This window comes from Panulirus ornatus, chromosome 17 (assembly GCF_036320965.1).
Source record: "Panulirus ornatus isolate Po-2019 chromosome 17, ASM3632096v1, whole genome shotgun sequence".
NCBI classification, from domain to species: Eukaryota; Metazoa; Arthropoda; class Malacostraca; order Decapoda; family Palinuridae; genus Panulirus; species Panulirus ornatus.
Window position 1 is genome coordinate 35,500,681 of NC_092240.1, and position 14,882 is coordinate 35,515,562.

The 14,882-nt window shown below is 41.3% G+C and overlaps 1 protein-coding gene across 2 annotated transcripts in view; it reads right to left on the reverse strand.

Annotated features, from left to right (window-relative positions):
• LOC139754679 (uncharacterized) overlaps positions 1-14,882 on the reverse strand; it is a 327,464-nt gene that overhangs the window by 208,515 nt on the left and 104,067 nt on the right. For both annotated transcript variants that reach the window (XM_071672228.1, XM_071672229.1), the window contains one exon: positions 8,412-8,659. In XM_071672228.1, the coding sequence (XP_071528329.1) occupies positions 8,412-8,659 (248 nt within the window). The remainder of the gene's footprint in view (positions 1-8,411; positions 8,660-14,882) is intronic.

The following is a 14,882-nucleotide window of genomic DNA, read 5'->3' on the forward strand; positions in this document are numbered from 1 at the left end:
CAGGAAGTACCAGGAGAGACTGAGTACAGAATGGAAAAAGGTGAGAACAATGGAAGTAAGGGGAGTGGGGGAGGAATGGGATGTATTTAGGGAATCAGTGATGGATTGCGCAAAAGATGCTTGTGGCATGAGAAGAGTGGGAGGTGGGTTGATTAGAAAGGGTAGTGAGTGGTGGGATGAAGAAGTAAGAGTATTAGTGAAAGAGAAGAGAGAGGCATTTGGACGATTTTTGCAGGGAAAAAATGAAATTGAGTGGGAGACGTATAAAAGAAAGAGACAGGAGGTCAAGAGAAAGGTGCAAGAGGTGAAAAAAAGGGCAAATGAGAGTTGGGGTGAGAGAGTATCATTAAATTTTAGGGAGAATAAAAAGATGTTCTGGAAGGAGGTAAATAAAGTGCGTAAGACAAGGGAGCAAATGGGAACTTCAGTGAAGGGCGCAAATGGGGAGGTGATAACAAGTAGTGGTGATGTGAGAAGGAGATGGAGTGAGTATTTTGAAGGTTTGTTGAATGTGTTTGATGATAGAGTGGCAGATATAGGGTGTTTTGGTCGAGGTGGTGTGCAAAGTGCGAGGGTTACGGAAAATGAGTTGGTAAACAGAGAAGAGGTAGTAAAAGCTTTGCGGAAGATGAAAGCCGGCAAGGCAGCAGGTTTGGATGGTATTGCAGTGGAATTTATTAAAAAAGGGGGTGACTGTATTGTTGACTGGTTGGTAAGGTTATTTAATGTATGTATGACTCATGGTGAGGTGCCTGAGGATTGGCGGAATGCGTGCATAGTGCCATTGTACAAAGGCAAAGGGGATAAGAGTGAGTGCTCAAATTACAGAGGTATAAGTTTGTTGAGTATTCCTGGCAAATTATATGGGAGGGTATTGATTGAGAGGGTGAAGGCATGTACAGAGCATCAGATTGGGGAAGAGCAGTGTGGTTTCAGAAGTGGTAGAGGATGTGTGGATCAGGTGTTTGCTTTGAAGAATGTATGTGAGAAATACTTAGAAAAGCAAATGGATTTGTATGTAGCATTTATGGATCTGGAGAAGGCATATGATAGAGTTGATAGAGATGCTCTGTGGAAGGTATTAAGAATATATGGTGTGGGAGGCAAGTTGGTAGAAGCAGTGAACAGTTTTTATCGAGGATGTAAGGCATGTGTACGTGTAGGAAGAGAGGAAAGTGATTGGTTCTCAGTGAATGTAGGTTTGCGGCAGGTGTGTGTGATGTCTCCATGGTTGTTTAATTTGTTTATGGATGGGGTTGTTAGGGAGGTGAATGCAAGAGTTTTGGAAAGAGGGGCAAGTATGAAGTCTGTTGGGGATGAGAGAGCTTGGGAAGTGAGTCAGTTGTTGTTCGCTGATGATACAGCGCTGGTGGCTGATTCATGTGAGAAACTGCAGAAGCTGGTGACTGAGTTTGGTAAAGTGTGTGAAAGAGGAAAGTTAAGAGTAAATGTGAATAAGAGCAAGGTTATTAGGTACAGTAGGGTTGATGGTCAATTCAACTGGGAGATGAGTTTGAATGGAGAAAAACTGGAGGAAGTGAAGTGTTTTAGATATCTGGGAGTGGATCTGGCAGCGGATGGAACCATGGAAGCGGAAGTGGATCATAGGGTGGGGGAGGGGGCGAAAATTCTGGGATCCTTGAAGAATGTGTGGAAGTCGAGAACATTATCTCGGAAAGCAAAAATGGGTATGTTTGAAGGAATAGTGGTTCCAACAATGTTGTATGGTTGCGAGGCGTGGACTATGGATAGAGTTGTGCGCAGGAGGATGGATGTGCTGGAAATGAGATGTTTGAGGACAATGTGTGGTGTGAGGTGGTTTGATCGAGTAAGTAACGTAAGGGTAAGAGAGATGTGTGGAAATAAAAAGAGCGTGGTTGAGAGAGTAGAAGAGGGTGTTTTGAAATGGTTTGGTCACATGGAGAGAATGAGTGAGGAAAGATTGACCAAGAGGATATATGTGTCGGAGGTGGAGGGAACGAGGAGAAGAGGGAGACCAAATTGGAGGTGGAAAGATGGAGTGAAAAAGATTTTGTGTGATCGGGGCCTGAACATGCAGGAGGGTGAAAGGAGGGCAAAGAATAGAGTGAATTGGAGCGATGTGGTATACCGGGGTTGACGTGCTGTCAGTGGATTGAATCAAGGCATGTGTATGGGGGTGGGTTGGGCCATTTCTTTCGTCTGTTTCCTTGCGCTACCTCGCAAACGCAGGAGACAGAAAAAAAAAAATATATATATATATATATATATATATATATATATATATATATATATATATATATATATATATATATATATATATATATTTTTTTTTTTTTTCATACTATTCGCCATTTCCCGCATTAGCGAGGTAGCGCTAAGAACAGAGGACTGGGCCTTTGAGGGAATATCCTCACCTGGCCCCCTTCTCTGTTCCTTCTTTTGGAGAAAAAAAAAAAAAAAAAAAAAAAAAAAAAAAAAAAAAAAAACGAGAGGGGAGGATTTCCAGCCCCCCGCTCCCTTCCCTTTTAGTCGCCTTCTACGACACGCAGGGAATACGTGGGAAGTATTCTTTCTCCCCTATCCCCAGGGATATATATATATATATATATATATATATATATATATATACATAAACGCCTATTACATACATATACATATCAACATATACATACACAGACATTTACATATATACACATGTACATTATCATACTTGCTTGCCCTCATCCATTCCTGGCGACACCCCGCCCCACAGGGAACAGCATCGCTACCCCCAACTTCAGCAAGGTAGCACCAGGAAAACAGATATCTATTATTTAATTTGCTTTGTCACTGTCTCCCGCGTTAGCGAGGTAGTGCAAGGAAACAGACGAAACAATGGCCCAACCCACCCACATACACATGTATATACATACACGTCCACACATGCAAATATACATACCTATACATCTCAACGTATGTAAATATATACACACAGACATAGACATATATAAAACTGTACATAATTCATACTGTCTGCCCTTATTCATTCCCATTGCCACCCCGCCACACATGAAATAACAACCACCTCCCCCCTCAAGTGCGCGAGGTAGCGCAAGGAAAATACAACAAAGGCCACATTCGTTCACACTCAGTCTCTAGCTGTCATGTAATAATACACCGAAACCACAGCTCCCTTTCCACATCCAGGCCCCACAGAACTTTCCATGGTTTACCCCAGACGCTTCACATGCCCTGGTTCAATCCACTGATAGCACGTACACCCTGGTATACCACATCATTCCAATTCACTCTATTCCTTGCACACCTTTCACCCTCCTGCATGTTCAGGCCCTGATCACTCAAAATCTTTTTCACTCCATCTTTCCACCTCCAATTTGGTCTTCCACTTCTCCTCGTTCCCTCCACCTCTGACACATACATCCTCTTGGTCAATCTTTCCTCACTCATTCTCTTCATGTGACCAAACCATTTCAAAACACCCTATTCTGCTCTCTCAACCACACTCTTTTCATTCCCACACATCTCTCTTACCCTATATTTTATTATTTATTTATTTATTATACTTTGTCGCTGTCTCCCGCGTTTGCAAGGTAGCGCCAGGAAACAGACGAAAGAAATGGCCCAACCCCCCCCCATACACATGTATATACATACGTCCACACACGCAAATACACATACCTACACAGCTTTCCATGGTTTACCCCAGACGCTTCACATGTCTTGATTCAATCCACTGACAGCATGTCAACCCCGGTATACCACATCGCTCCAATTCACTCTATTTCTTGCCCTCCTTTCACCCTCCTGCATGTTCAGGCCCCGATCACACAAAATCTTTTTCACTCCATCTTTCCACCTCCAATTTGGTCTCCCTCTTCTCCTCGTTCCCTCCACCTCCGACACATATATCCTCTTGGTCAATCTTTCCTCACTCATTCTCTCCATGTGCCCAAACCACTTCAAAACACCCTCTTCTGCTCTCTCAGCCACGCTCTTTTTATTTCCACACATCTCTCTTACCCTTACGTTACTCACTCGATCAAACCACTTCACACCACACATTGTCCTCAAACATCTCATTTCCAGCACATCCATCCTCCTGCGCACAACTCTATCCATAGCCCACGCCTCGCAACCATACAACATTGGTGGAACCACTATTCCTTCAAACATACCCATTTTTGCTTTCCGAGATAATGTTCTCAACGTCCACACATTCTTCAAGGCACCCAGAATTTTCGCCCCCTCCCCCACCCTATGATCCACTTCCGCTTCCATGGTTCCATCCGCTGCCAGATCCACTCCCAGATATCTAAAACACTTCACTTCCTCCAGTTTTTCTCCATTCAAACTCACCTCCCAATTGACTTGACCCTCAACCCTACTGTACCTAATAACCTTGCTCTTATTCACATTTACTCTTAACTTTCTTCTTCCACACACTTTACCAAACTCAGTCACCAGCTTCTGCATTTTCTCACATGAATCAGCCACCAGCGCTGTATCATCAGCGAACAACAACTGACTCACTTCCCAAGCTCTCTCATCCCCAACAGACTTCATACTTGCCCCTCTTTCCAAAACTCTTGCATTTACCTCCCTAACAACCCCATCCATAAACAAATTAAACAACCATGGAGACATCACACACCCCTGCTGCAAACCTACATTCACTGAGAACCAATCACTTTCCTCTCTTCCTACACGTACACATGCCTTACATCCTCGATAAAAACTTTTCACTGCTTCTAACAACTTGCCTCCCACACCATATATTCTTAATACCTTCCACAGAGCATCTCTATCAACTCTATCATATGCCTTCTCCAGATCCATAAATGCTACATACAAATCCATTTGCTTTTCTAAGTATTTCTCACATACATTCTTCAAAGCAAACACCTGATCCACACATCCTCTACCACTTCTGAAACCACACTGCTCTTCCCCAATCTGATGCTCTGTACATGCCTTCACCCTCTCAATCAATACCCTCCCATATAATTTACCAGGAATACTCAACAAACTTATACCTCTGTAATTTGAGCACTCACTCTTATCCCCTTTGCCTTTGTACAATGGCACTATGCATGCATTCCGCCAATCCTCAGGCACCTCACCATGAGTCATACATACATTAAATAACCTTACCAACCAGTCCACAATACAGTCACCCCCTTTTTTAATAAATTCCACTGCAATACCATCCAAACCTACTGCCTTGCCGGCTTTCATCTTCCGCAAAGCTTTCACTACCTCTTCTCTGTTTACCAAATCATTTTCCCTAACCCTCTCACTTTGCACACCACCTCGACCAAAACACCCTATATCTGCCACTCTATCATCAAACACATTCAACAAACCTTCAAAATACTCACTCCATCTCCTTCTCACATCACCACTACTTGTTATCACCTCCCCATTTGCGCCCTTCACTGAAGTTCCCATTTGCTCCCTTGTCTTACGCACTTTATTTACCTCCTTCCAGAACATCTTTTTATTCTCCCTAAAATTTAATGATACTCTCTCACCCCAACTCTCATTTGCCCTTTTTTTCACCTCGTGCACCTCTCTTACCCTATCATTACTTAATCAAACCACCTCACACCACATATTGTCCTCAAACATCTCATTTCCAGCACATCCACCCTCCTCCGCACAACTCTATCTATAGCCCACGTCTCACAACCATATAACATTGTTGGAACCACTATTCCTTCAAACATACCCATTTTTGCTTTCCGAGATAATGTTCTCGACTTCCACACATTCTTCAATGCTCCCAAAACTTTCGCCCCCTCCCCTGACCCTATGATTCACTTCCGCTTCCATGGTTCCATCCGCTGCCAAATCCACTCCCAGATATCTAAAACACTTAACTTCAATTTTTCTCCATTCAAATGCATTCCTCACGTGTCGTAGAAGGCGACTAAAGGGGACGGGAGCAGGGGGCTGGAAACCCTCCCCTCCTTATATTATAACTTTCTAAAAGGGGAAACAGAAGAAGGAAAACTGATATGTTTAAGAATACATTTGATAGATATTTTCCTTCAAATCCAAAACAGACATCAATTGCACTTCTTTAGCTATATGAAATGTTTATAATTCTATTTTCAGTATGTGAGTATTTCTACTCTTACCAAACAGATCTATGATTTTCATGTCTCTCAATATCACAAACACTCTCAAAGGAGGTATATAATTGACAGAGAGATGGATCTAGATTGAGCTGAAAGCCAAAACCATTAAATGTAATAACATGACTGCTATTTGATATGTTTGGGGAATCTGCTGTTTTGGATAACAACATTCAGGCTATCTAAGTTCTTTAAATATATATCAAATAATTCAGAAATTGCCCATCCCTTGCTTTATACAGGGGTTATGTTCTGCAAAAACCCCACATAAAGAGAAATTACACATGGCAAACCAATAACCACAGAGAAAAATAGGTTGTGTGCAGCAGCTTTGTGGTCAGCATTGACAGATTCTTCCATTACCTTCACATTATGTAACTTCTGACATCGAATAACTTATCTAGTCATAATTTACTTGTTTGAAGTGGCTCTGGCTCAGCTACATTGTCCTCTTTACATAAAAGCTCATAATTCTCCAGAGCTTTACACCTGAGCTGAAGGTTCTTAGTGTTGCTTTTCTTTGTCTCATACCCTCAGTATAATGAAAACATTTTCTCCATAAGTGGATTTCTAACCCTTGTGGTTACCAAAACAGACACTAGAGTAGAGTTAACCAGAGCACTTTGAATTTTCTCCGCATTCTTCTATATTCACCCAAGGTACGTGGTTGTAATTATGCTCAAGTGCTGATGCTCCCACACCAGCATCATTGCAACATAGGATTTCTAGCTTCATTTCTAAGGTCAGAGAGGTTCTCTTTCATCTAAGAGCTGACTCTAGGGCAGAAGATGTTGCTGGAAGTTTGGATGCCATATCAAGAAACACAAATACAGTGTTTGCAGGAAAATCACATTTGCAGAATAACTAAATCACACAAGTAGCAATGATCCACACACAATGTTGATAACTGCGAGACTGACCAGTTGGCAGGAGCATGGTGCACCACCCAGGACCCATGCTTACTCCACCCGCCAAACCTAGTAAAATTTTGGTGCACTTTCTACCCCACTGATGCTCCCTCATAAGCATCAGTGCATTAAATGATTTCTAGCTTCGTTTCTAAGGCTAGAGAGGTTCTCTTCCATCTAACTGTTGGTTCTGGGGTAAGAGATGTTGCTGGATGTTTGGATGGTATGTTCACAAACACAAACACATTGGGTTGCAGAAAAACCGTATTAACAGGTATACCCAAATCACACAGGTAGCAAAGCAACACACAATGGTGGTACTGCAAGACTGAGCTGCAGGAGGGAAAGTGCCATGCTCCACCTAAGACCCATACTTATTCCACCTGCAAAAAACTCACAGAAGTTTTGGTTCACTTTCTACTGCACACACATTTTAAAACATCTTACTTATTTGTATATATTTTACACAGAAGAAATACTTATATAAGCAAATTAGCACTAGTAAATGCCTTGGATCTTCTTCTGCTGCTTTGTAATGCCATCAATAGTTGTCATGCCGAAAGTGCAATCCTTATTAAGTGCTGCCTTGGAATCGCCCTTAGTCAACCTCTACCGCGTCATCATCTTTTTTAAGGCTAAAAATGTTCCTCTTGTACTATATGCAAGACACAGACAGCTTTGAGAATCTATCAAGCAATTGCTAATGGCACCTGAAAGGGGCCACACTGTACAATAGTAATTAAGGGAGCAAAAAATACAAAAATTTCCAAGACCAGCACACAACACCACACTAGAAAGCACATGGGAGATGGTAAACAATCACCAGCACCTCAAAACACAAGGGGTTCAGTACACTAACCACTGAGGCGTGCTGCACATGATTTGAAATATTTTCAATTCTTAATTTTGTAAATCTCCTTTTACAATACTTGAGAGTTGATAACTAAAACTGAAAAACATATGCTGGTTTGAACATTTCACAGTCTCAAATTGCATATAACAGAAGTTTTACTGTAAGAGGTTAGCAGGGGAAGGGAGCCAATTATTTCACCAAATGTAGGAGATTAAAGGTTTCTTATCCTTACAGATTTTAGAGATTCTCTTAAAGCCATTTATTTCACCAAGTGTAGGAGATTAAAGGTTTCTTATCCTTACAGATTTTAGAGATTCTCTTAAAACTCACAGGACAAACCTACCTTGAAGAGAAACTAACTGAGATAAAAACAAAATAAGAATGTTAGCAAGTGAAAGAGATGCATGATAAATGATTATGTAAGGTGTAGTAACCATAACAGAATATGTTAAGATTCTAAATGGACTAATGTTTAAAATTCAGTTACTAAACAAAGGTATTTTTCTTTGGAGGAGAAAGAAGTTTTCTTACCGCTCAAAATATTTTGATGATCCTGTATGAGATGCATGTGATGTAATAGAGTGTTTCTTTCTGCTGGCCAATTTTGCAGCTATAGAATCAATTCCTGAACTGCTTGAATTCCCTTGCATAGCAGTTCTGGCAGTCTTTGTCAATATTTCAGGTGCAGAAGAGGTAGAGGGGTGAGGATCTATATCAGGGGGAGGCTCTGGCTCCACTATCACTGTGCTTGAGTGGCTTGTGATGCCTTGTACATCATCCTGTTGATTAATAAGTGTTAGGTACAAACTTTAAATTACCTAGGATCATCTGCTTTATGATGCAGTGAAATGTAGTTATATATATATATATATATATATATATATATATATATATATATATATATATATATATATATATATATATATATATATATTTTTTTTTTTTTTTTTTTTTCATACTTTTCACCATTTCCCGCGATAGTGAGGTAGCGTTAAGAACAGAGGACTGGGCCTCTGAGGGAATATCCTCACCTGGCCCCCTTCTCCGTTCCTTCTTTTGGAAAATTAAAAAAAAAAAAAAATGAGAGGGGAGGATTTCCAGCCCCCCGCTCCCGATATATATATATATATATATATATATATATATATATATATATATATATATATATATATATATATATATATAACATATATATATATATATTTTTTTTCATACTATTCGCTATTTCCCGCGATAGCGAGGTAGCGTTAAGAACAGAGGACTGGGCCTTTGAGGGAATATCTTCAAAGCAAACACCTGATCCACACATCCTCTACCACTTCTGAAACCACACTGCTCTTCCCCAATCTGATGCTCTGTACATGCCTTCACCCTCTCAATCAATACCCTCCCATATATTTTACCAGGAATACTCAACAAACTTATACCTCTGTAATTTGAGCATTCACTCTTATCCCCTTTGCCTTTGTACAATGGCACTATGCACGCATTCCGCCAATCCTCAGGCACCTCACCATGAGTCATACATACATTAAATAACCTTACCAACCAGTCAACAATACAGTCACCCCTTTTTTAATAAATTCCACTGCAATACCATCCAAACCTACTGCCTTGCCGGCTTTCATCTTCCGCAAAGCTTTCACTACCTCTTCTCTGTTTACCAAATCATTTTCCCTAACCCTCTCACTTTGCACACCACCTCGACCAAAACACCCTATATCTGCCACTCTATCATCAAACACATTCAACAAACCTTCAAAATACTCACTCCATCTCCTTCTCACATCACCACTACTTGTTATCACCTCCCCATTTGCGCCCTTCACTGAAGTTCCCATTTGCTCCCTTGTCTTACGCACTTTATTTACCTCCTTCCAGAACATCTTTTTATTCTCCCTAAAATTTAATGATACTCTCTCACCCCAACTCTCATTTGCCCTTTTTTTTCACCTCTTGCACCTTTCTCTTGACCTCCTGTCTCTTTCTTTTATACATCTCCCACTCAATTGCATTTTTTCCCTGCAAAAATCGTCCAAATGCCTCTCTCTTCTCTTTCACTAATACTCTTACTTCTTCATCCCACCACTCACTACCCTTTCTAATCAACCCACCTCCCACTCTTCTCATGCCACAAGCATCTTTTGCGCAATCCATCACTGATTCCCTAAATACATCCCATTCCTCCCAGACTCCCCTTGCTTCCATTGTTCTCACCTTTTTCCATTCTGTACTCAGTCTCTCCTGGTACTTCCTCACACAGGTCTCCTTCTCAAGCTCACTTACTCTCACCACCCTCTTCACCCCAACATTCACTCTTCTTTTCTGAAAACCCATACAAATCTTCACCTTAGCCTCCACAAGATAATGAATGTAATAATAATGAATAAGAATGTATGTGAGAAATACTTAGAAAAGCAAATGGATTTGTATGTAGCATTTATGGATCTGGAGAAGGCATATGATAGAGTTGATAGAGATGCTCTGTGGAAGGTATTAAGAATATATGGTGTGGGAGGAAAGTTGTTAGAAGCAGTGAAAAGTTTTTATCGAGGATGTAAGGCATGTGTACGTGTAGGAAGAGAGGAAAGTGATTGGTTCTCAGTGAATGTAGGTTTGCGGCAGGGGTGTGTGATGTCTCCATGGTTGTTTAATTTGTTTATGGATGGGGTTGTTAGGGAGGTAAATGCAAGAGTTTTGGAAAGAGGGGCAAGTATGAAGTCTGTTGGGGATGAGAGAGCTTGGGAAGTGAGTCAGTTGTTGTTCGCTGATGATACAGCGCTGGTGGCTGATTCATGTGAGAAACTGCAGAAGCTGGTGACTGAGTTTGGTAAAGTGTGTGGAAGAAGAAAGTTAAGAGTAAATGTGAATAAGAGCAAGGTTATTAGGTACAGTAGGGTTGAGGGTCAAGTCAATTGGGAGGTGAGTTTGAATGGAGAAAAACTGGAGGAAGTGAAGTGTTTTAGATATCTGGGAGTGGATCTGGCAGCGGAAGTGGATCATAGGGTGGGGGAGGGGGCGAAAATTCTGGGGGCCTTGAAGAATGTGTGGAAGTCGAGAACATTATCTCGGAAAGCAAAAATGGGTATGTTTGAAGGAATAGTGGTTCCAACAATGTTGTATGGTTGCGAGGCGTGGGCTATGGATAGAGTTGTGCGCAGGAGGATGGATGTGCTGGAAATGAGATGTTTGAGGACAATGTGTGGTGTGAGGTGGTTTGATCGAGTGAGTAACGTAAGGGTAAGAGAGATGTGTGGAAATAAAAAGAGCGTGGTTGAGAGAGCAGAAGAGGGTGTTTTGAAGTGGTTTGGGCACATGGAGAGGATGAGTGAGGAAAGATTGACCAAGAGGATATATGTGTCGGAGGTGGAGGGAGCAAGGAGAAGAGGGAGACCAAATTGGAGGTGGAAAGATGGAGTGAAAAAGATTTTGTGTGATCGGGGCCTGAACATGCAGGAGGGTGAAAGGAGGGCAAGGAATAGAGTGAATTGGAGCGATGTGGTATACCGGGGTTGATGTGCTGTCAGTGGATTGAATCAAGGCATGTGAAGCGTCTGGGTAAACCATGGAAAGCTGTGTAGGTATGTATATTTGTGTGTGTGGACGTATGTATATACATGTGTATGGGGGGGGGTTGGGCCATTTCTTTCGTCTGTTTCCTTGCGCTACCTCGCAAACGCGGGAGACAGCGACAAAGTATAAAAAAAAAAAAAATATATATATATATATATATATATATATATATATATATGGATTGAATCAAGGCATGTGAAGCGTCTGGGGTAAACCATGGAAAGCTGTGTAGGTATGTATATTTGCGTGTGTGGACGTATGTATATACATGTGTATGGGGGTGGGTTGGGCCATTTCTTTCGTCTGTTTCCTTGCGCTACCTCGCAAACGTGGGAGAAAAAAAAAAAAAAAAAAAAATACACTTTTTTTTTTTTTTTTTTAAACTATTCGCTATTTCCCGCGTTAGTGAGGTAGCGTTAAGAACAGAGGACTGGGCCTTTGAGGTAATATCCTTACCTGGCCCCCTTCTCTGTTCCTTCTTTTGGAAAATTAAAAAAAATAATGAGAAGGGAGGATTTCCAGCCCCCTGCTCCCTCCCCTTTTAGTCGCCTTCTACGACACGCAGGGAATACGTGGGAAGTATTCTTTCTCCCCTATCCCTAGGGATAAGTTACATATATATATAGAGATAATGTTCTCGCATTCCACACATTCTTTAATGCTCCAAGAACCTTCACCCCCTCCCCCAACCTGACTAACTTCAGCTTCTATGGTTCCATCCGCTTCCAAATCCACTCCCATATATCTAAAACACCTCACTTCCTCCAGTTTTTCTCCATTCAATTTTTTTTTTTTTTATTATACTTTGTCGCTGTCTCCCGCGTTTGCGAGGTAGCGCAAGGAAACAGACAAAAGAAATGGCCCCCCCCATACACATGTATATACATACGTCCACACACGCAAATATACATACCTACACAGCTTTCCATGGTTTCCCCAGACGCTTCACATGCCTTGATTCAATCCACTGACAGCACGTCAACCCCGGTATACCACATCGCTCCAATTCACTCTATTCCTTGCCCTCCTTTCACCCTCCTGCATGTTCAGGCCCCGATCACACAAAATCTTTTTCACTCCATCTTTCCACCTCCATTCAAACTTACTTCCCAATTGACTTGTCCCTTAACCCTACTGTACCTAATAAGGTTGCTCTTATTCACATTTACTCTCAGCTTTCTTCTTTCACACACTTTACCAAACTCAGTCACCAGCTTCTGCAGTTTCTCACCCAAATCAGCCACAACAGCTGTATCATCAACAAACAACTGACTCACTTCCCAAGCCTTCTCATCCACAACAGACTGCATACTTGCCCCTCTCTCCAAAACTCTTGCATTCACCTCCCTAACAACCCCATCCATAAACAAATTAAAAACCATGGAGACATCATGCACGCCTGCCACAAACCGACATTCACAGGGAACCAATCACTTTCCTCTCTTCCTACTCGTACACATGCCTTACATCCTCGATAAAAACTTTTCACTGCTTCTACCAACTTGCCTCCCACACCATATACTCTTAATACCTTCCATACTACATACAAATCCATTTGTTGTTCTAAGCATTTCTCACATACATTCTTCAAAGCAAACACCTGATCCACACATCCTCTACCACTGATGAAACCACACTGCTCTTCCCCAATCTGATGCTCTGTACATGTCTTGATCCTCTCAGTCAATAACCTCCCATACAATTTCCCAGGAATACTCAACAAACTTGTACCTCTGTAATTTGAGCACTCACCTTTATCCCCTTTGCTTTGTACAATGACACTATGCATGCATTCTGCCAATCCTCAGGCACTTCACCATGAGCCATACATACACTAAATATCCTTACCAACCAGCCAACAACACAGTCACCCTCTTTTTTAATAAATTCCACTGCAATACCATCCAAACCCGCCACCTTGACAGCTTTCATCTTACGCAAAGCTTTCACTACCTATTCTCTGTTTATGAAACCATTCTCCCTGACCCTCACACTTTGCACACTACCTCGACCAAAACACCCTATATCTGCCACTCTATCATCTAACACATTCAACAAACCTTCAAAATACTCACTCCATCTCCTTCTCACATCACCACTACTTGTTATTACCCCCCCATTAGCCCCCTTTACAGATGTTCCCATTTGTTCTCTTGTCTTACGCACTTTATTAGCCTCTTTCCAAAAATCTTTTTATTCTCCCTAAAATCTAATGATACCCTCTCACCCCAACTCTCATTTGCCCTCTTTTTCATTATCATTACTTTTCCATGCAAAACTACCCTGCATTTTGGAGATGTGATCTTGGAAAATGTAACAAAAGCAAAAAACTGTAGATTGAATGCAATTTACAATACAATAAATGAGATTAAAAGGGATATGTTACCATGGAAGAATTCTCACCATAATTTTCACACAAAAAGATGAATAAAATGTGAAAAAGACAGGTTCTGAAAATCAAAAAAACTTTTCTCTCTAAAGCTGTGTCCTGAAAGCATAAGTGATTCTTTAAGATATCTAGGAATATCAAGGTTACAGCATCCCAAACTTCAGTATTTCTGGTGAGAAAGTGCTAGCCTTTCCTATCCTTTAACAACCACTCAACTATGATAGCAGCATCTCACTAATTTCAGGTCCACCCTTTACCAATCAGAGACAGCCACAGATGTGACATCATGTACCCTCTCCCTCCTGGCTGTTCAGACACTCATAATACAGTTTATGGGCATCAAAGTAAAAACTAAGAGCAGTGACAAAGAGAGAGAGAGAGAGAGAGAGAGAGAGAGAGAGAGAGAGAGAGAGAGAGAGAGAGAGAGAGAGGAGAGAGAGAGAGAGAGAGAGAGAGAGAGAGAGAGAGAGAGAGAGAGAGAGAGAGAGAGAGAGAGAGACTGGGCAGGGTAAGGAAACCAAGAAAAAACATTCAGAGGAAATTGCCTTACAGAGAAGAGCTTTTTGAGAGTTCAAAACCTTCATTTCTCTCCTCTGCAGTCTGCCCCAAGAGCTTGAGAGCATATCCACATGAAGGAGGAGGAGAAGGTGGGTTTACAGATAAACCTTAGATAAGAAGACTAATCTCCAACAAAAACAAATACCTTCAATGGTGATTTTGGAGGCAATGAAGAATCTTGTTTCTCTAAAGGAGAAATCTCCAAAGAAGATGGTAGATGAGTAACAAAGACCCCTTTCTATGATCACCTCTAAAAAAGGGTTTCAAAGGAAGTCAGGCAGAGGTAACCTTCCCTGCATCGTGTGCTCTAGCTTTCCTAAGATGAGCCAATAAAATACTTTTCTTAATCCATGTTGAGATATTCTTTTCTGAAAGGGGTTTCAAAGATCCAGGGTGCACAAATAAATGGTCCCCTAAATAATCTTTGATGAAGGTCAAAAGGTTCCAAAATATTTAACTTGGTATAAGGCATGATATTCTCC